Raw genomic sequence first — 24131 nt, forward strand, 5'->3', positions numbered from 1 at the left:
AAAAGACATTTATTTAAAATTGTATACATTTAAAGAGCAAAAAAATGGGACCAAGAAATGACTGACCTTGAGATTATTTCCGGTATAACTATTCAACACTATGGCCATACAGTAGTTATGCTGGTTGAAAGTAAATTGCGAGGATTTACATGTGGTTTATGTGGAAATTTTAACAGTGAAAACAGTGATGAATTAAATGTACCACCAAAATGTATAGAATTGTAAAAAAGGACTTATTAAAAAAAAAATATTATATTTAAAAATATGTATAACTTTCAAGTATAAATATATATACCATTTGTATATATACACACATATATAATTATGTAAATAAATTATTTTGATAAATGAAGAAAAAATAACAACAATATTATCACGCAATTGTATACAGACTATTCAATCGTTTTTGTTTTACATTTTCAACAAATTTTTCAGCTCTTGAACTCAATCTTCTAGATGGTGATCTATAACGCAAAAATTCTCGAAGATTTCTTTGATACATGAAAATAGCAATCATAAAATCCCATGCGGAAAATTCTGGCCATAATGTTGATGTAAAATATATGTAACTGTAAGAACACTGGAACACAAAAACAAAATGTTAAATAGTACTTAATTAAAAAAAAAAACATATTTTTAACTAGTGAAAACGATTAAATCACCTGCCATATCATAAAATCACTCAGTCTAGTCTCACCAGATGTGCGTATTAATAAATCAGGTGGCGGGGACGGATATGTATATAAACAATTATCAATTATTTCAACAGATAAATCCGATTCCTCCAAATCTTTATTTTTAATACCATTAGATATATGATTAAAGGCATTTGTTAATTCATCATGTCCTAGAAAAATATATAATAAATAATAAAACTTTAGTATGAACTATTTTGTACATAATAAATTTTAATGTATCAAAATAAAAATATTATTTTAATTACATTGCAATCTACTATAATAGGTACAAAGGTATACACTATTAATAGGTCTAAAATTGTGTTCATGCATAAAACTAGCAGTTGATTTTTTAAAGTAAATTAGGTACAACATTGTGAGTTCACAATAATTTATTAAATTTATTAATATTTTATAAATATACTAATGATATTTAACTTGGGTGATCAGATAAATTCAAATAAAGTATTATTTTTATGTTTTAAAAATACCTCTATTTATTATATAATATTTAGATAACATACATATATTAATAAGTAAATTAGATGTATCCTACAAAAATTAATAAATTACAATTTTAAGAAATATATAAAATATAAAATAATTTTATCAGTGATGAATGATAACAATTTAATTAAAATTGTAAGTAATGCATAAATTTTAGTCACAAATTGAAGATAAAAAAAAATAAAATACAATTGCAGACTACTTCATTGAACTATGTAATAATATTTTAAACAGCAAAGTACTAACTAACCTGTATAGGAAAATGCAACATTTAAAAATGTCTTATTATTTTGCTTTGTTATAAACATTGACTCAGCTATTAACTTAACTAAATCTTCAGGAAGTTGTTTAAAGTTGCCAACAAAATTTATACATACACCATGTTCATTTAACTTATCCCTATAACAGAATTAAATTTTAATATTCATAAACCATAAAATATTAATACATAAAAATATATAAATTTAATTTAAATAGCAAACTTATTTGAAATTTATAAAGCAATAAATATCTCTATAAGAGGATTGTAAACCATTATTTTTTATTGCAATCTATTACATTTGCAATATAATTTTTTATCTCCGATGCACCGATCAAACAATTGATGCAATAAGGATTTTTATAATTGATTTAAACTTGTCATACAATTTACTTTAATTAGACTTTCCCATTTTTTTGATTTTGTCTCCCAAAATTTTTGCAAAATAGAATTAAAAAATCATAATATAAAAAAATCAAGTTAATTTTTTGGTATATTAAATACAACATTTAAAAAATTGGAAAAGTCTAATTAAAGTATATTTTTACTAAAAATTCAAATCAACTTTCAAATCTTTTTTGCATCTATTGATTGATCCGTAGGGTAGAAATAGAAAACATCTGAATTTCTATATTGTGTATGTGATAGATAAAGACAACCGTGACTAGAAATCTTTTTACTAAAAATAATAATATAAAAAAATGTTTTCATTACATTATTAAAAAAAACATTTAGTCAAATTTACCTATACATTCATACATTAAATTATAGGTAGGTTAATAACTAAACTTGGTATTATATCAATAACTAAAATATTATATTACTTTTCTTCCAAAAGTCTTTTAAACTTTTCTCGTGCAAGATCAAATAGGATATCAATTTCTTCTTGTGTTCTTCGAAAATTGTCTAAACTGAATGCGTATACAGTAACTTCTTTAATACCTAAATGTAAACACCATTGTAAAGTTTCAGACAATTTGTCAAACCTAAAAATGAAATAAACATACATTAATTAATATAAAATATACATCTGAAAACAGAAATAATTAATAAAATAAAAAAAAAAAAATAGAATTATTACAGAGACATTAAGATTGGATTTTCAATCAATAACAGCTTAAATTTACTAGGTTACATTCTAAAAGTAATGAAAAAATAAATACCCGAATTCTATAAAATCCGAATGGCTGTTAGTAATGATACTGTTTAAATATTTTTCATTTAACATCCACATTTTAGAAATATAGTTAAGTACAATAATGAATGCAATATAATTTGGACATTGCAAGTTATTTCAATACCATGAAACTGGACATTGAAAAATACTTTTGAGCCCTTACTTATGACAATATGTCTGTGTTCAAATAATTTAAAGCCGTGTAAAACATAGTTATGTTAAAATGGAAAAGAGCACAATACTATTATGATGTTGCCACCAGAACATGACAGAAGTTGAAAATATTTTATAATTCATTTATTTTTTTTTATTTTAAAAAAATATCACAACTCACCCTCGTACATGTCCATCTTTCTTCCCAACATGATTTTTCCTAGCGTAACGCCTGTTGCCATCCATTATAAACGCTACATGTTTCGGTATCTCTCCATACCTCAGCACTTGGGCGCAAAAACGCTGCGTCCACGTCATAGAATTGTCACGTATCCAAGACATGTCTGGGTGAGTAAGGCACAGCACATCTAAACCGTCGCGAAAACGTCGAAAACTATTAATTTTAGTAACATGATTGGCGGCCGACCTTTAACCGGTGTTTTATCTGAGCGACGTTTCTTTTATAAAGCGTAACATCGCTTAACTATCCGGATGATTCGACACGAGGTACGCCCAACTTACGAAGCTGTCATAAGAGTCGCGCACGAATCCACTTGCGACGTCAAGGAGAATGACATTGAAAGCGGGCGCTTAACAAGTAAATACTCGGGACAATAATATTGCATAGACCCCTAAGCGGATGAACAGAATCGTAAGAAAAACAAAAACCCCCGAACCCGTTTGAATGGGAAAAAAACCTCCCGTTCTGAATTGTAATAATTGTTTCGTTACACCTAATGATAATATATTTTAACAATCGCAGGTTTCATTATCGCACACGGTTGATAATAATAAAAAAAAAAAAAAAATGTAGACACGGATTGATAAAAAGCAGCCAATAAACAGATACAGTTGGGTTATAAGGACCCAACTTCGAAATCATTTTCCGATACGTGTTTCCAGTCGGGTGGACGTCGGCCGAACGGCCCGGGGGGTTATTCGAACGGCGCGCACTGGCTGCACTGTGGGCGCGGCGTGTTTACCTTCGGTCGTCGCGGCAGTCTGCTTCATGCTGACGCGGCCACCTTACGATCTTCTACCTCTTGCGCCGGTATCGTCGACGCTCCAGACAGCGGTCGCGGTTAGCGGAGCCGGTCACTGTGTCGCCTAGTTACCGTGCCACGACTGATCCGATTGCCGTGGAACGATTTGCTTTTCACGCGATCGACGTCCGATCGTTTAAATTTCGACACGCTCCGCAGTTGATATATCGCACTAATTTCGTTCGATAAAACCGTCATAAAACGTATACGCGCGTTGAATTACGGACGAAACAATTAACTAACCGAACGGAAAAAAAATTTATTGCACATTAAACATGAACCCAACGATAAGCTGGTGCCCGCGGAACCCGGTTAACCGTCTGGACCTATGCGTACGCGTAGAATAATAGGCGAGAGTCAAGCGGGTTAATTGTGCTATTCCGATGATTTATGAATATTGGTTTTTTTTTTCCCAAATAATCATTACGATTTTCCGTGTTGATAACATTAATGGTGGTATGTATGAGCGAACCGTACGGGCAGATGTTGCTCGGCCGGTTGGTATTATTCTGTCGAGTAATCCAATCGCCTCCTACCCGCTGCAACGAGCGGAGTCTTCAATTATTATCTTCTCGTGCTTTCCCGTGTGCAAACACCTCGAAGGATCGCTGACACTGTGGCGCCGAAGTTCTAATGATTTAGTCGGTCGAAAAGGAATTAAAAAAGCCACAATATATAAATATCGGGCCACGGCGCGGAAGGGGGGGGAGGTAGTGATTTTTACCCAAAAAATATTGTAATGAACTTTTCGTTTGGTTTGGCAGTCAAACTTCGGCGGCCCAACATGAAGCGGTCCCATCGTAAACTTTCAAAAGATTGACCCGATCCAGCATCATCACGCAATTTTTTTTTCCTCGGAGCCTCTTGTATTTAATTTGAAAAAAGGTAGTAATTCGATTGCCACCCTTCTTCAAGAAATTATTTTTATGCACATTGTATTGAACACATTGAATTAAAAAATGTAATATAAAATTAATAAATTATTTAATCGTCCTCATTTAACCATTTATACAAATTAATAACCAAACCTTAGTAAGATTCAAGTTTACAAATGCAAAATATTTAAAACAATTAGGTAATTATTAAAAACATTATTTTCTGGCTGCTGAAAATCTATTTTTTTTTTCTATTAATCTATTAATTTTAGAGGGTGTAATGTTTGGGGTATGTAATCTATTATTGACTACTAGTTTGATGTTTTTAACTTTGTTTCTGATAGTATGTTTAAAACTTCATAATCATGATTGTAGGCTAATTATTAGAAACAAATTGTAAGGAAGGGTATTTGGTTCTTGGTCTATGATGGAACGTAAAAATTCCTAGTCCTGTCTCTGGGACCCGTGGCTCGTTTTGTAATCAAAATATTTTAATCGTCAAGCTGTAAAACTATGATAAATGTTTGAGTTCTCAGTCCATTTGAAAATATTTGCGAAACATAAAAACTGGATCGAATAACACACGAGCCCACTCTTCAATCTCCGGCCGTTTCGCTCCGACTTATTGTATATAGATCACCAGCTTTATACGTTTAATACACGTTTTTTTTTCGTACTGATAAAAAAACTCGCTTTAAAATCTCCGTAATAACTTTTGCGATAACCCCTCGACACGTTCGTATATAAACATTGAGAAATTTATTGTTTTCAATATCTTTCGCAATAAACCTTTGCTCAGACGGTTATTAATAAGTGGGTGAGATGATACGACTCACTACGCACAGCATTGACATCTTCAATGGGTGTTGCGAAATATTCTCGATCGTAAATAATTTCAACTTAATACAAATATAATGAAATGTATCTAAAATGAAAAAACAGAAGATTATATGTATTCAGATTTTGGTACCTATTTTTATATTTTTAATTATATCACAAAGCTTTTAATAAATCCCACAATAAAATATTTTATAGGTTTTCTTAAAAATAACCGCATAACATATCGCATCATTTAGATAAATCCTTATGAATAAACATTTTATCATAAATATAATATATAATTGCATTGAAGTAATATAATCGTGCTTACTTTTTACCAAATTATCCCAACTCCAGGTTTTTGTTGGAACAGTGCTCATTATTTATATGTACAAATTCGTAATTTATTAACAATTATCTTCTACAAAAGTACATAAAAGTATTTGTGATTCAAAAATAGATTTCAATATCTAAATGCTATTATACTTATGTGAATACTCAAATATACACTAATATAATAGTAAAACACAATAACGAAATATGAAACAGAGATAATAATTCACTGACAAATTGTAAAATAACATGTAATAGTTTTACTAATATTCCATATGCATAAGTCTATAATTCTACTAATTACAGTATGTTTTTTCTGCATCACGATCGTCATTCATCGTATGTAAATATTTATTAAATTATAATATTATATTAGTATATACTATTAACTTAACTACATAACTACATACATTATATTATATATATATATACATACTAGTATTTTTGAGTGTCAACTAATACTATGTACTAAATACTGAACAGGTAAATAGGTATAACGTGAATAAAGACAATAAACAAAACAATAATGCATACATATATGATATATTTATAAGATTTAAAACTTAATATAGAAGTTGTTGACTTGTTGATCAATTACAACTTCAAATTTTACAAAGCTATATTTTTTTTTTTTTACATATAAAACGTATGAATTGTGTATTTGTCATTCAAAAATCAGGGTGATATATGTACATATATTTAATACCCAGCTTTAATATAAAATAATACTTAGGTATATGAAATCAGATATAATTACTACTAGTTGGTGAGGAAGCATAATATTACCATTGATTAAGTTACCAATACCAAAAATCTCACATACGTATATAATATATTAATAAGCGCGTATAAATAATGTATTAATTTATTTATTGTTTTCTGATTACCATAAATTACAATATCACTTCCAAATGCAAATGAGTACTCGGCTGTTTTATAGCATTTTAACAATTCATATTGTAACCATACATACATATCAAAAAATTAATATATGTATGTATATATAGAATATAATGAGTGACTGTAGGCAACATAATATGAATATTTTAATTACCACTAATATTAATGTATTGCCTAGTCCGCCATATATCTAAGGCCTAACGTTCAGAGTAAAAAAAAATGTAATAATCAATGTATCAATCAAGTGTTAAAATTTATGAGATGATTTAATGAAAAATATTGAAAAAAATAGGAAACAGGCGTATTCGCACTGTGCAGATCTAGATAAATTGCAGCAGTCATAATTAGTTCAAACTTGGATGAATTTTTAACAGAGAAAGAATAGTACATTTTGTTATTGAATGAAATGTTGAGTTATTTGAAATTATTTCTAATAAAAAAATGTTGAATTAAATAGAAACCTTTAATTTTTAATCTCGGTTACATTAAATTGGATGATAAAAGTTAAGGGTTTGTCTTTGCACCACCAACAAATAGTATCAAAATAACATATAATTTTTTTAATTTATCATTATATGTAAGTATGTTCAGTCTACACTTTCATTATTTTATATGAATCTGACAAAAATGTACCTAATAAAAAGAAATTCTACATTCTAATTACATTCAGTTGAATCAACTATAACTAAATTTAAAACATTCTCGGTGGGTAAAGACACATAATTAACATTATTTTTTAAATGTGCTTGCCAACCATTACATACCTCTTTTATGTTAGCTGCTTCATCAAATAAGCAACCCACTGTTTTAGAATTATTTTAACTTAATTCATCAAATTCATATTAAACATAAAAGCGTTTGTCACTGGAATCATTTACTATCATTAGTTTTAAAAGTTACTAACTTCAAAAAGTTTTTGAAAACTTGGATTCCTTATTTATGGTTAGTTGAAATTTACTCAATTACATCACAAAAATGTTAATTTGTGTTTGTTTAAGAAAAAAATTTAATTATTACTCTTGTTATAAGTTTTGTGACAGGAAACCGGGCTTGGGGGAAAAACTGATTGGGGGCCCAGTTCACGATCCCGAACCTGCGATCCGACCCAATTAGACCATGATTATTATTCTAAGCGCATTATATAATATTATTAAAACACTTGTGCGTTTCCGCGGACATAAATCAGTGTACTATAAATCAGACTATTATCGTTTAATATATAATATATTATATATAAATGTATTGCGATAAGAACAACAGCACTGCAGCCGGAATAATTACAGTGGTGGGCGTTATACTGATATACAGCAATTGGCAACTTTAGTCGGTTTGTCCTCAAGACGACCAAAAATAATATACAACGAAAAAAAAACTCGCGTTCGTCAATATAATATCATTCATCAACGGTTCTGGTAACGTGATGAGTTTGAACATCCAAGTCAGAGTCAATAGTTTTACTTTACAATTTTATACAATGTCCATCCTCCTCGCAGTAACCTCCCTCAAGTGGTTTTTCAATTCATTATTATTCTGGTATGAATGTTATAAGTTATAACATTATATTCATATTTCTCATCATGTCATTTTACCAAGACAGCACCGTCGCTTAACCAGTGCTCGACTTGAGGGGGGACGCAGGGGGACGGAGTATCCTAACTAATTTTCAGAAATTTTAGGGTCCCCCTTCTATTATTAAGCTATAATCATAACGCTCAGCCAGTTTTGTGGACGTTCTTTTTTTAAAGTAAATAGAATCCCCCATATTTAATTTTGCCAAGTTGAGCACTGCGCCTAACACACAACATTCCTCGAGGAATAAGGCGGCCGCCATGGCCAAGTGCATTTTACGAATACCCTTCATCTTATACATGTATGTTTAGGTAGGTACGTGGTTTTAAAAGAATAGCGGATTCAGTAAGGTCAGACTAGTATTTACCGGTCACTTGTCGATTTTCTTGGTAATTTTTTTAAATGGAAACTCTGAATTTCGTTATTTTGTTCAAAAAATACTTTATGTTGAATCGATGAAAGCTCTCATGTCAATCGTACACATATTTATGCATGAATATTTACTTTCATAAATGTTCAAGAGAATATTAACGGTATAAAATGCACATTTCAAATATGATAAAAAAATCAACATTAGATAGGTATTTTACTTTACATAACGCTATATCTAGTGGCGAAACTAGGGGATTTCTCCCCCCCCCCTCTCGGGTTTCTATAATTTCACCCGACTAAACTTACACCGTTCTCCCCACCAAACAACATCCTTAATTAATTTTTTTTCAAATGTATAGCCTCCCCCCCTCCTCGACAATAAATCATGGTTGCACCACTGGTCATATTGGTCGTTCAAAATAATTTTGAAAATAATTATAATGGGACATGATATTTGCGATGCGCAGCGTGTCGTCCATACTAATAGTAATAGTACAAATTATGGGTGACGATTATATTAAACTCAAATACATGACGGGCGTTTATAATGAAGTTATATAGGCGGTATCTATGAAAAATTAAAATAATTGTCTTGTCATTGTCGGCGGCATCGTTGTAGATTTATTTTTCCATGCGCAAGCTGTTTTTCTTCCATAAGTCCTATATAGTACCTCACTGCTGGTCACTCAACCACCGCCCTCCAGTCAATCCAGTGCGGTCGTTTTTCGTTCCATTCGGTTGTCGTGAGCGTAACGAGGTGTTATTTTTCTTTCGTCGAACCTGTGCTACGAAGCCGGTTAACTGTTCGCTGTATCGAAATACAAAATATCTTCCGCAGCATACAACTGATAAGTCCGCGGCATCTACGCTACATCGAATTCAGTTTTGCACACGTGCATTCTATCCAAGGCCAAAAACATCAAAGAAAATGACTAGCGAACAGTAAGTGCATTTATTTTTCTCGTGGTTACATATTTGTCGCGCTCAGTGGCGCCGGTAAAACCGCCCCGCCTCGTGGTCAACCCGCAATATCTTGATGCGAGTCGCGTGCATAAGTTAAGTGAAACAAATTTATGGACGACGAGGCGCGTTCGGCTTTCAAGGGGATTTTCCCCGGAAGTCGCTCGACTACCGTCAGCACTCTCGCACGCACACGAGCCTGGTGGTACCCGTTCCGTTCGTCCACGTGAACTTAGGGTTGGTTTCTCTCGTCGGTTGCGTACACCGCGAGTACCTTTCGTACATGCCAGGAACGTATTACCTTCCATCACCCATGCTTATTTGCGGTGTACGTAGTTTTTTCTAACGATCATCGGCTTTTGATGGCGTCGTCGAGCGTGTGACTCTTATCGATTTAACAGAACAGCGATTCCCCCCCTCATCTATGCTCGCTCCTACCTCTACCCTGGCCTGTGTGAACAAAAGAAACTGGGAAAATAACCCACTGAAGTGTTATTTTTCATTTATTATTTTCTCCCTCAACGGATTATTCTCTGAAAGTGCGATATTCATTAAACTCCTAGAAACCCTAATTGCCACAACAGTTTTTTCACTATTCTACTGTCATTCAATTGTAAAATTATTTCTATCAGTGATGAGTTTTTTTTCATTAGCGTTAAGTGTTTCACAATAAAGAACTTTTTATTATACTGTGATATTTGTCAAACAAATATAACCACTAAATATTTGCTCTGGTTAATATAGGAATATATTAGTTGTGGAATACAAATTAATTTTAGCAAGAATATTTTTTATTTTTTTCAAGTTGCTCCAGTGAGTCATTAGATTTTTAGATGCTTTCTTTGATGTTATTCCTATTGTGCAGTTTATTAGACGCTGTATGCTAAAGTACCAATTTCTCTATAATTTATTTTTATTTCTCTGTTCCAAGTTACAGATTTAATTTTTAAACCCGTTTAAATTTTCAATATTATTTTCATTCAGACATAATAATATGTACAATATTCTTAATATTATTATTACATTTTCATTCATCACAATATGTATGGGGTGGTTATGCATTTTGTTTAAGTTAACAATTGGTTAAAGGTATCAAACATATCCTAGATATGAAGAATAATTACTATAGAAATAGCATCTCACATCTAGTTTATTTTAAGGTTATCTAACATTTTAAATTAACTTTTTTACTATGGCATATCTACTTCATAATATTTAAGATATAAAATCTAAAATTTTTTGAGTATTTTCAAGTGCTTTTAACTATTATACTACTTATCCGAAAGAGGTTAGAAGTACTTACATTTTAAATATTAAGTATTTGTTTTAAGTTGATAATCAATTTTGAAGTCATAGATAATATTAAGAAATAATTGCAGTTTAGTTGCCGAGAGATTTTTGCAAACTTTTTTTTTTGAAACGTATGTTAATCAACGTTTTAAAAATGATGGTGCCGAACAAAAATCGGCACTGACATTTACTTATTGAGTTATAATGGTTTGAAATATCCCTCGACAGTGACTATTTGTGTATCGGCATTCCATAAATTGAAAATATCTCTTAATTTGTCATGCTAAATCATCTCAAGTAGGTAACAGGGATAAAAAAATAGTAGAATTGTTAAAATTTTAATTAAAAATTTTATTTTGCTTGAGCAGTGATTACGTGTGTATTGGCACTCGTCGCTACACTCCTCGGTGCTGTCGCTCCTCTCCGAAAATTAAAAATATCCCTCGATTTGTTATTCAAAACTACCTCATGTAGGTCACAGTCCACTGGGTAAAAACTAAATATATTAAAGTATTTATATTATTATATTAATGAGAGACGACAATCCGATACAATCTCTAGGTAGGTATACTGAAGTAGTTTCCAAAACTCGAGAATTCTCGAATTTCAAACCTTAATAACTCAAAAACTAAGCGTCTGTGCTGATTTTTTTTGGTACTGTTGCGGACATACATAAATGTAGGTCCTTACAACTCATAATACATGGATGGGACCACGTAGATTATAAATAATAGAAATCGGGAAATGATTATTATTAATATAATATTCGTATTCGTATAAAGAGAAAGGAATGATTCAGAACCGAGGGTAACACGAATATGAGCTGTCAGACTACATTTCAAAGAATTATAAAAAAGCAATTAATAAAAGCGCATAACAAAATATATATATGTTCGAATAGTAATATTACCGAGGTCAACCATTTTAATTACAATTTAACATCTCCAGGTAGTAACAGTAATTGGAAATAATGTATTACATAGAAATGCGCGGCCAATTCCCACGAGACCTAAGTATATAAGGGGGTTGGGAACAGACCAATATTCAGATGTGGTTTACAGGTATAAGCGCAAGCACCTTCATGCCAGATCATTTCTTAAATTAATGTTTTGTACTTAGAAAAATTCTTAAATAAACAGTTTAATTATATTTGAGTATTTTTATTTGGAGTATTATCCTATAAAAACTTAACCATTGTTACGATTGAACGACGGCACGCAACAGTACCATCATTTTTAAAATGTTGATTTACATAGGTTTTGAACAAAAAAAATTTGCAAAAATCTCTGTGGCTAAACTGCAATATTGAATAATATTAACCAATATTAAAAATAATTTATGTTGAAATTTTTATTAAAATAGGATGGATTTTAATTCATTAAACTATATATTGTTATTAATTTTTAAAACTGTATTTTAGTGGCTGATGATTATTGCTATAAATTTGTGTGTACAGATTGTTTTTAATGCTAATAATAATTTGTTTTAGGCCTTTGATACCTCCAGTTATTTGGGCACAACGTAACGATGTAGTATTTGTTACTATTTGTGTAGAAGATTGTTTAAATCCAGGAGTAAAAATTGAATCTGAACAGATAATATTCCGTGGTGTTGCTGGTTTGCAAAAAAAAATTTATGCTATAACTATACCATTATATTCTGAAGTTGTTGTAGAGGTAAGTAAAATACAAATATTTTTTACTGTAAACATTATTTTAATATTTATATATTATAAATTTAAAGAAAAGCAAGACTTCATTTGGTGGTAGATATGTTGAAATTGTTTTGGCAAAACCTGAAGATAACCGGTCATACTGGCCACATTTAACCAAAGAGAAGAAAAAGTACCATTGGTTAAAAGTTGATTTTAAAAAGTGGAAAGATGAAGATGATTCTGGAGATGATGACTCACAAGATATTGATCCAAGAGTTAGCCAAGAAACTGCAAACCTTGATCAAGTATATAAACATATTTTAACAATTTTATAATATTAGGGAAAACAATCACTTAATTCTCATTAGTAGGGCCCGGATTTAAATGCACTGTAAACCATACAAATATGCTTTAAAAATTAGCCAAAAATGTCCTTAAAAAAAAAAATCCATTTTACCACAAAAATGACAAACATTATTTTATTTTAGGCATTATTTAACACACTATTTAATACATTAAAATCACAAACATACATAATACAAGCAACGTCTTCGATTTAAAACGAACTGACTGATTATTTGTTATTTGACCAAATACTGATAACGTTCCATAGTTTATAATAAATTAAAATAAGGTAAAAACTGAATCGAAAAATAATGATTGACTATGTGTATGGAAAAACCCAATAAACCTATTTAAATATCAAGAAAATAATTTGTCTTTTGATTTTATTTTGAATAGGTTAAACTTGTTTAGTATATCAAACAAACAAAAATGCATTAAAAACCAACAAAATGACTCAATACTACTAAAAATGAAAAAACGTAATATGCAAAAAATATGCTAAATAAAATTTGTAGTTTTGAAACTCTCATGATAAACCAAAGAAATATGCACTTTGCACTGAAATCCGATCCCTACTCATTAGTGATTGGTTTTCTTCGGTATTATACATTTCAAATAGTATTCAATATTATTTGTATTGACAAAAAAAGATTTAAAAAACTTAATTATTCAATATTTTACATTTATACTGAATTCTTACATTAATGCAGTACTGTATATTTATATAGCATAATATACTCATTGATTTATCATTTATTTATTTAAATATATTAATGTGATATGCCATGTAGTTTTTTATAAGAATATAGTTCGGTCAGTTTATTATAATACATTTACTTATAGGTTATAGCCTATAAGGAAGTGGTAAATTATATATAATAAATAAATAAATAATATACTTATAGTATCTTCATCTATAATATATTGTTGTCAATGTTTTCGACGATAAGGTATTTCCTAAGGAAAAAAACCAATTTTCATTATAATGCTGTAGTCAAAAACAAGATCCAATATGGTAATATTATGTCAAACCATGGTACTCATTCCATTAATATCGATGATTATACCTAAAAATAAAAATTTAAGATTATATAATTAATAATTGATAAATAATCATTGATATTTGTATTATAAAAAATTCAAAGTTTCACGTTTTTGTAAAATATTTCATACTTAGAACATTATGACCGATTTCAAATTAAATAAAAATTCATCATCAGTGTATAAAAATTAAATAAAATTGCAACAGTATAAAAAAATTAATAAAAATTATTTTATTAAATTTATTTTAAAACTTTTATTTATTTGCAAATATTAACCATTTGCTAATTTTTTATTTTATTTTTATTATTATTATATAAAACTATCTTTCTATTTATCTAATTTATGTGTTTTAGATGCTTAGTATGATGGGTGGAGGATCTAAAGGAGGAAAGGATGACGATAATTATAGAGACTTAGGAAACATGGAGGATGATGACAGTACCGAAGATTCCGATGATGAAGAAATGCCTGAGTTAGATGACATTGAAAGTGAAAATGCTGTAATTATCAAGCTTTATTTTAAATAATAATTCTAACTAACTTAAAATTTTTGATTTATTATGTTTATTTTATTTATTTTACAGGGAAGAGGAAAAGAGAAAAATGAAGGAAAAGTTCCTGATCTTGGAGGAGTAAAACCGGCACCTACCGCCTAACTCTACTATTGTCATTATCTCATACTTCCGAATTTTTGTTCATATAATAATACGGTATAATTTAAATGATTTTGTATGTGTAATTTTTACATCAATTGAACTAAGCGAACATAATTCGTACCTAGTGTGTGCATTAACATTTTTCATTTAGTTAAAACGCCTATTGTTCACTCTGCCTGTTTAATTTGTGGAACATTGTTGAAACTTGAATTTTCTCTCCATTCCCCTTGCACCTCTAGAAGTAAAACCTATTCCTGAATTTTTTTTAATAAATTTTTTTTCGTTTTAAATGAAACTCTTTAAATTTCTACTTCAAATCTTTTTACAGAATTACATGTTAACTATTGATAAAAAGGTTAATATTTTATACTATTTTAATAACACTAAATAAAATTTATATTGTTTCATTAATTATTGATTGTTGAGATAAAATCTTAATATAATTACAGGTCTGCAATTGTCATTATAAAACAATTATCTATTTAAGCTACTAGTTTTTTTTTAGATGTTACTTTACATACACATTCAATTATTTATAAAATAAATTAACAATTCTTAATTCGTATTTCAAACTCTTCGGCTTTATTTTATTTATACTAATATAATTATGTTTAAGGATTAATAAATATAATATATGGAGAAAACTAGTAACATCTGCTCAATTTTTAATGGACAAATATAGACTGAATGTAATTTTTATGTTTTTAGCATTAAACATTACAAGTTTATAAAATCAAATAAATTTCTGAGTATTCTGTCTCATTTTTATTTTTAAGTAAAAGAAAAAAAACGATTGCTAACTTAAATGAATAAATTATGTTATGTACTTATAACCTAGGATGAATAAATTACCATTTACCTTTTTGGATAATATATAGGAATGATTCCTATCTTCCCCCTCCATAAACTTGAAAAATTTTAGTTTTTTTTTATACATTAAAAATGGTGTTTATAAAATAATTGCATTATCCTATTACATATTTAAACTAAAATATTAGTTTATGAATTTAAAGAAAAATTACATCAATATTAAATTTTTAATTCGTCTTATATAAATATGTATTGATTATATCATAAATTACAATTATTTGGTAACAATATTTTGATAATCTTTTAGTATCTGGGAAAATGTCAGTTTCTTAAAAATTCATTTATTTTAAGTAAATTATTTACTTTTTGGTGATATATTTGTGTTAATATTTAACTAAATTATCTTGGTTAATCATTAAATTTATGTATAATATTTGAAGTGATGAAAGATTGCTTTTAAAAATTGATTCTTAATTAATTTTCATTTTCATTTATTATTAACCTCTACATTCATTTTTATGTGTTGAGGAATAAGTAAATGAATATACTGGAACTAAAGAAGTTTGGTATTGTTCAATATTATAGTTGTACATAATTTAAACTTTTTAACATCATCATTTAAAAGTTATGTATTTTTGAACTAGTATCTGTAACGTGAGCAAATTGTTATACCAAATTCAATGTTAACAGACTGAATTGTTATAGCATTAGGCTTTCTGAAAAATAGATTATAATAATGATTTTAAGTAAAATTTACGTTTAATGTATTTTTAATGGTTTATGGATAATTAATAATTAAACATTTTCATTTATTTATATTATAATTATTACATCTTATGAGTGGAAATCGTATAATCCCTTAAAATATATTTTGCCCTAGTTATTAATATGTGAACTATACAAAATAAAGTATAATGTACAGCGTTTACAAATTTTGTTAAAAGTGGAAAAAACATCAAAATATTGGTCTTCTACTGGAGTCATCTGATCAAATATCTAATATACAACTTGCAATTATAATTTTTCAGTTTATAGATAATTTTAAGAAACAAACCTTATTTTAATAAGAACAATATAGTATAAAAAACAGTTATTTGTTATTGCTCAAATTCAACTTTTAACCTAGAAAAGTTACAAGTCTTTTTGTAAGCAATATAAGCAAAATTTAGAGGTCCATATAATTTTCATGTGTACACTGTGTCTATGCTCTGATATATATAAAGTGGAAGAGGACAACCCTTACCTTCCGTTAAACAAATTTAAAAAGGCTATATTTTATTCATTTATAAATATATAAAAAATGAATAATATATTTTTTGTAAATTGTCAATATAATACATAATTTATATTTGTCTATATGAATGATAGATAAATTTGTAAATTTTTCTTAACATTGAATTTCGCAGCCAGTTTTTAATTCTCTTTATGGCCAAGAAAGAACGCTCACTGGTATTGTTGAAGCTAATTATAATTAATGTAATACCTATACATATAATAACTGTTTTGTGCAAATTTGGGTACATTTCTGCAACAATAACTTTTTAAATTAACAATTGTTATAATATGTCCATTCATATTGCAACAATTTCTGAGTTGATTCATTGATTTTATAATATATAATATATTTATATTATAAAATCAATTGTTGATTGTTACTTTATCAATGTTAAGTAATTCCTAAAATATAATTGTTATGATAAGAGAAGGCGAAATGTATAATTATTTAATTAAACTTTTTTATAAATAATAAATTTCCTATAAAATCTAGTTTTATAAAGTTATCAATTGCATTTGCCGTCTTTAAACTTTCGGGTGAAAACGACGTTTATTCATATTAACAACTATAACATCTAAGAATGAAAATACTTTACTTTCCAACACTTCTATTTTATGAAAATTATTTTCCGGAATTTGATCTTACATGATACTAGCTGTAGTTGTCAAAAAATAATTTTTTAAATGAGTTGGTTCTTTTTTAGTCTGGTTTTAAATGATTAAATTCTAAAAATAATAAAATATCGCTGATTTAATAATATTTAATTAAGAATAAAATTAATATTACCATTTATTTCTGTATCAGTTAGGCTATGAATTGATACATTATTTGTTTTTAAAAATTCTTTTATTTCTTCCCACACTTCACTCCATGATTTGATTGAACGATTGTTTTCAAATATGTCAATAATGCTTTCAATTAAATTCACAGCATTCACTTATGTATCAGACTCTCGTTGTCTCGACACAGGAACCAAAGAATGGAGAATTTGAACCAATGAGGAAGTGTATAACTTGTTCCAAAGACCAAGTATTTTAAGGGAAGTCGCAAAAAGAAGACCGTTGTGGGTAGGTCACGCTTGGAGGAAAAAAGACGCTATGATGAACACAGTAATTAAAGAGGAACCGAAAGGAAAAAGACCAATAGGCAGACTACGCCTCAGATGGGAAGACTGTGTGAAGAGAGAAGTAAAATAAGTAAACCCAAGAGCAAACTGGAGAGAAATAACTGAAAATAGAATAAGATGGAGGGAAATTTGTTTTACGGATGGTCTTAAAGGCCGGAAACCCCCCCCCCAAAAAAAAAAAAATCAGACTCTCGTTGTAATTTAAGACTTAGTATATTTATTGTTTGCAAACTGTTTTCCAAAATGAACAAATATACCAAGAATCTTATTGATCTTATTATATATAAAATATCTGAAAAGGTAATATGAAGATGAAGTTTAAATAATAATGCATACTATTATACCTGTAGCTTGTGAGTGATCAATGTTTGTACAGTCTTCAAAATCTTCAGTCAATATATTATATCTTCGGTCATACATAATTTCTGGGTAGTTTTTTTTTTTTATTGCTCTACAGCAGTGCTTGATTTGTCAAAAATAAAGAAGGGGGACTCTGTTTAGTTTAAAGAAAATAGCGCCCCCAAGACTTGTTAAGCGTTATATTTATAACGTAATAATAGTAGGGGGACACTAACATTTCTGAAAATTAGTTTGGGTACTCCGTCCCTCTGCGTCCCCCCTCAAGTCAAGCACTGCTCTACAGTCGTGAAACCTATACTGTCACCACATTAAACCTAAGACACTTGACATTTTGAAGCTTCGTGTCATTGAGATAATGGCTTTTAACTTTTACCAAAAACATGACTGAACTTGATTTGAAAATACTGATTTAAACATAGATATATATCAAAATATTAATATATATCTGTAGAATTAACGAACATATTTTCAAGTGAACATACCGCTGGCCGACCGCACACGGATAAATGAGAACAAATGAAATAATATGACTAAATTAACATCAACACTAATCAAAAGTTAGCTTAAAATTCTATGATTTAATTTTAGTCGTAAGTCGGTTATATTTATACATTTTATCAAAAGTTGTATAAATTTCGGTAGATTAAAATTTAATCTACCGAAGCGCCTTCTAAATGTAATGAACATTTAATGTTCATTACATTTAGAAGGCGCTAGTTCTATAATAAAGTACATTTTATCATCATCATACTTCACCATTTGTAGCCACATGGCTACTATCAGCCCCTATTTTTCATAAAATTTCATACAAAATTTTTTAATGTACAATGATATGATACAGAGCACCCCCCCTGATCAATATGATTATAATTTGTAGTATAATGTCGGTGATAATTGTTAGTAATAGTTCTATTTTACTAATCAAATTTCATATTATAATTAGGTAACTCTACCAATCTGTTATTATTTTTTTAACTGAAAATATACATTTGACTAGTATAAATCTGAAAACAATTTACAAATTATTTTAATATTTGGGGCATATCATGTGATATATTCAAGTCCTCATCAGCTGTCTTGCTTAAATAGACTTCCTGAAAGAACACCTTCATATAAGTCTTATTTATTAGTATTAAGTAGGTACACACTTTGTTCTCTTGGTTCACTAAAAAATAGGAGCTGGTTACTATGGTCTTTAGGGATATACCAAACATACCATTTAACAAAATCATCAAGAATAATATTTTCTGTTTCGAAACTTAATTAAGTTAACTTTAAATATTTTAACTGAGCCTTTTATCATTTGTTTTTAAGTTACCAAACTTTTACTTAATTATATAATTATATAATCGTAAATAACCAGTAATACATGAGTGTAATTGATTAATTTTACAACATTGCAGCTCTTGGACAATATTATAGACGTTTAGCTCTAGTATACATATCAATGAATAGGTCTAATGGTTAATGTTGAATATATTTGATATGTCAGAATATTATAACATGTTTATAAAAATAAATTCCTTGTGAAAAAACGGATTAAATTTGACAACATATTTTTGTTAGCTTTGGATTGTTTTTAAAAATTATGATTGGTAATGGAATTACTATTAACAGAAAATTATATAATAAATTAATGGTAGCAGCAATGGATCTACAAAGCCTAATTAGCTTTTTACAAGTGACATCAACTTAAATGTAATATGTATTAAGAAATAAAGAAGACATATATTCATAAAGTTTTTTTTTTTTTTCATACTAAAATACCAATCTATAAAATAAAATGATAGAAACGATTGTCATCCAGATTTGATAAAACAATAAAATATGAATATGACTGTTAACGATATAAAAATATTTTGGCTTAATTCTGACAAATTGGCTACAACAATAAGTTGAATTGAATGTCCCATAGGAAAAACAAAGCAATATTGAAAATGGTTGAGTTAAATTATTAGAGGCACAATCTGAGTGGTAGTTTTGTCACCAGACGATACTACTTCAAAAATTCAGTATTAAGTAATTAAGCCGATCATATTCCTACACCTTATATATAATTGTAAAAATAATAACAGAAGAATTGTAGTCTCAAATGTTGAATTCTCATGAAAAAAAAAAACCATGAATTACATAACAACTATACATGAATAAATACAGGTTTACAGTAGTTTTAGAATTTAATATATTAGCAGAATAAAAAATTAATTGTTTTGCTGAAACAATTAAATACACGAATGGATTTATAAATATAAATAAAAAAAATTAAGCCATAGTAGTATCTCCTCCGGATATATCACCTTGAGGTTTTACTAACACATTATCATAAAACTTGGGTAATTGGTCTCCCAAGAACAATTTTCTTTGAATAGAACCAGTATGGTTTAACACTCCCAAACGTACAACACCACCACTTGAACCATCACGTTTGATAGCCAATGAAATTGCTAAACAAAAATTTGTTTATTAAAACAACAATATAGTAAATAAATTAAGTACTATTGTATGATACTTACCGTTAAGTACAAGATTTTCACATTCTTCTTGTGTCATTCCATCTTTATACTGTGAATCCATATAACCATACAAATAGGAACTACCTGAGCCACCAATAGAAATATTTTGTTGAACTATTGTACCACTTACATTGACAGCATATACCTGATAAAAATTACACCATATTAATGCACTACCCTTTAATAGCATATCATTCTTACAAGTAACTTTTAATATCTATCAATTTTTAATTGAAAATCAAAGTTTTTTACTAGATCGAGTTACTCAGTAATTTAAAAGCAATTCAAATTGAATCGTTTGCTAAAAATAAAAAAAAAACTAGTAAAAAAATCTTTATAAAATTCATGTAATGGTGACAAATGTAAGAAGGAAGGGTAACCACTAATCTTAAAATAATAATTAATATTTATATCCATTAATATGAAAATAAAATTTGATTTAAAATATGTATAACTTGAATTTATATTATTTTTTTGTTTTACAGTCAGTTGATAATTTTCCCATTATAAAATTTAAGTACAGAATATTTAAATACTTTTTAAAACCTTTTTTTATTAATTTTAGTTATAATTCTATAGTCTTCAATATAAATTACTTGTCCGCCAAATTTCTTATCCCACCCAGCAACAATGATACCAGCAGTCAATTGATGTCTATTCTCATAAATTAAATTCCTGAATATAGTGGCAGCGGCTCTGACAAGTGGTGGTTCACCCATTTGAATGCTAAGGAATAAATACAATTGTTGATTGATTAAGTTATAAGAGCAATATACATTCATAAATTACCTAGATAGGTCCATGTAATATGAAACAATGTCAGTGATAGCTTGCGTATCTGCAGCTGATCCAGACCGACAGCAGAAGATATTATCACATACTTTAGTCAACTTATCAGTAACTCGATTAGCAATATATGATCTGGAAAATAATTCAATGGGTACAATAATATATTGATAAAATATATATTTATTAATTACCCAGTAGTTGTGCGAGAGTCAGCTCCAACTATAACCCCGCCATCATAAGTTGCTGCAACAATGGTAGTCTGAAAGTTTAAAAAAAAAACCATTCATTTTATAATATGCTAAATGACTATAGATATAGAATGTGTGTAACATATGGAATACTTAAGGTATAAGAAATTATATACAATTATTTTTTTACACTGAAAGCAATTTTAATGGAAAAGATACAACAATTTAGGTTTTTTTTTTTTTTTTCGTTTATATGTACAATAGCGCTATAATATATATGTTATAACAATATTCTGTAATAATTTATAACAAATAAAAAATAAATACAGGCGGTAAAAATAATTTAATAATGAATATTTTAACTGTACAATATTGAAATTATTTTTTTCTTGCACAATTTAATAATAGTTCGTAGTTAGAGACGTGTAGAAGAAAAGTAATGTTTATACCAATGGTTTTTAAATACACTATATACTTAAGAGACAAAATGAAAAGGATTTGCAACGACTTGTTTGTAGGTAACGTATGATTACTTACACCTGTGGACACTTCATCTTTCTCGAGGTCGTGAACACTGTTTTCTTGAAGTCCTCCGCAATGACTGATCAAAGACATTTTCTGAAAAAAATGTTCTCACGAACGTCTTGGTAATGGCAAAATATTGGAATATACTGAATTCAAAACTTTAAACCAAAGTTTTGCTAATAATAACACAAAATTTTGCTGATAATACTTATATGTTTTATACATAACCTACAAATAAAATCGCATAATCATGGCAATGGTTTTTCTTCCCGGATGGTCACGAGCCATCATTCACTCAAAAATACGTATAAAATGTCGAATCGCAACCGAAGTCGAATAGCCTCCATCCCATAGGCGCAATTTGGGGGGGGGCTTGGGTGTGCTTAGCACCCCCATTTTCAAAATTAGCACCACCAAATGTGTTTATGTTTATATTTAAATACTCATTACTCATTATGTATAGAAAAACATAGTAGTTTTTGAGTTTTTTTATATAAATAGGTATATACATTTTTATACAATACGAAAAAAAAAAATATCTTTGCTATAGGGTAAAAGTTTCAAATTTCTAGCCACATTACTTTTGGAATTATGACTAAATAACTAAAATTTGAAATGTGAAAGTCTTATTTACAGCGTATTTTTACTGTTTCAGGACAGTTTTTTCCTCACGTCCAGAAAAAATATTAAGATTTAAAAGAATTTTTTTTTACATTTTAAATTGGCCGCATGCCAATTTAAAATCTAAAAAAGGTCCAAAAAAACTTTTGGGCCAGTATTTCTATCCGAAAAGGTGTTAAACAAATAAAATACAAATATCATTATAAAACCATAATATCCTTCGCTTCAGTCAGAATTTAAAAGTGATCATGTGATAAAACATTTGTGTTTACAGACAGGTAATTCGTTATACGCACAATAAAAATACAAAATCAAAGTGAACAATTTAAATTTAGAAATATTCATATATTTACCAAATATTTTAGTAACTGTTGAATTGTGCGGTTTGCGGGTGTCTATAACCATTAAGAAACATGAAAAAGATAGAAGGGCTTCAGCACCCCCAGTTTTTTTCATTGGAATTGCACCCCTGCTCCATCCGCCGGTCACCGAAACGTTCGTGTCTCTGTAACACAGTTGAGATGTTTAATACGAAATGTTTTAAACATGTTTAAATTAAACGAACTTGGTTTTGTTTAAATCGTTTAGAACATTTGAATTAAACAATGTAAAAAAATTAAAGCGTTTGTTTAAAACGGAAAAAACACAATTTTTGGCTCATTGGTACCATTTATAAGTTTTTATTTTAATTTTCTGCAATAGTTAATTATTTATTTGATTTTCTATTGTTCAGTAATCAATTGAGAATCCAGTTAAATACTCACATTTTAACTTTTAAAATTCAGAGTATCTACTTCAATAAGTAAATTAGAGAATGATTCTAATCGTCAATATTTATATCTACTGTAAAATAAGTAATAGGTAAGTTCCGTCTCTTGTGATAACAACAATATAATTTTAAAGATAAACAATTAGATTACAACACAATCCTATAAATAAATATAAAATAATATAAAAACCAACATTTAGAACAAGTTCATAAATTACAATACATCTTACAAACATAGATATAACTAAATTTAAGACAACTTAAAATAGAATCAATTAATATTTATTAATTAATATTAGTTTGTTGACGGACATGCATGAAATATTTTTAATATATTTTTAAACGTTCAAATTTTTTCGATTACTAGTATGAACACTTAATTGTAGATATAATGTAAAAGATGATATTTAAAGTTAATTTACTTAATACTTAACTACCTAACTAACATTTTCTTGTTTTTAAGCGTATTAATTATTATATTCAGTAGCGTAGATACAATTCTTTTCTGGGGGGGGGGGGGG

The 24131-nt window shown here is 28.5% G+C and overlaps 4 protein-coding genes across 5 annotated transcripts in view; 2 read left to right on the top strand and 2 right to left on the bottom strand.

Annotated features, from left to right (window-relative positions):
- The window catches only part of LOC112684910, a 31875-nt gene extending 31570 nt beyond the window's left edge, over nt 1-305 (top strand). The window contains exon 20 of the mRNA XM_025556643.1: nt 36-305. Coding sequence (XP_025412428.1) covers nt 36-225 — 190 coding nt within the window. The 3' untranslated portion in view covers nt 226-305. The remainder of the gene's footprint in view (nt 1-35) is intronic.
- LOC112684911 (dehydrodolichyl diphosphate synthase complex subunit DHDDS) lies at nt 298-5950 on the bottom strand. Of its 2 annotated transcripts, none has more exons than XM_025556644.1 (6): nt 5842-5950; nt 2955-3141; nt 2268-2429; nt 1435-1583; nt 663-847; nt 298-580 (listed from the first exon to the last, which is right to left on the bottom strand). In XM_025556644.1, the coding sequence occupies exons 1-6, from the start codon at nt 5888-5890 to the stop codon at nt 374-376; spliced, it is 939 nt and encodes a 312-aa protein (XP_025412429.1). In that variant the 5' UTR covers nt 5891-5950; the 3' UTR covers nt 298-373. The 2 variants fall into 2 exon arrangements, with proteins under 2 accessions (XP_025412429.1, XP_025412430.1); XM_025556645.1 differs by lacking the exon at nt 5842-5950 and adding an exon at nt 3757-4451.
- A 3438-nt stretch (nt 5951-9388) lies between these two features.
- LOC112684886 (protein wos2) lies at nt 9389-14803 on the top strand. Its single transcript, XM_025556607.1, has 5 exons — nt 9389-9626; nt 12424-12610; nt 12678-12893; nt 14331-14477; nt 14562-14803. The coding sequence occupies exons 1-5, from the start codon at nt 9613-9615 to the stop codon at nt 14631-14633; spliced, it is 636 nt and encodes a 211-aa protein (XP_025412392.1). The 5' UTR covers nt 9389-9612; the 3' UTR covers nt 14634-14803.
- Nucleotides 14804-20374: 5571 nt separating this feature from the next.
- LOC112684834 (proteasome subunit beta type-6) lies at nt 20375-22433 on the bottom strand. The gene is made up of 6 exons (XM_025556535.1): nt 22233-22433; nt 21699-21766; nt 21508-21639; nt 21315-21444; nt 20719-20863; nt 20375-20649 (listed from the first exon to the last, which is right to left on the bottom strand). The coding sequence occupies exons 1-6, from the start codon at nt 22308-22310 to the stop codon at nt 20468-20470; spliced, it is 735 nt and encodes a 244-aa protein (XP_025412320.1). The 5' UTR covers nt 22311-22433; the 3' UTR covers nt 20375-20467.
- Between the last annotated feature and the right edge of the window lie 1698 nt (nt 22434-24131).

The sequence above is a fragment of the Sipha flava genome, unplaced genomic scaffold (assembly GCF_003268045.1).
Source record: "Sipha flava isolate LNK unplaced genomic scaffold, YSA_version1 258_pilon_pilon, whole genome shotgun sequence".
Taxonomy (NCBI): Eukaryota; Metazoa; Arthropoda; class Insecta; order Hemiptera; family Aphididae; genus Sipha; species Sipha flava.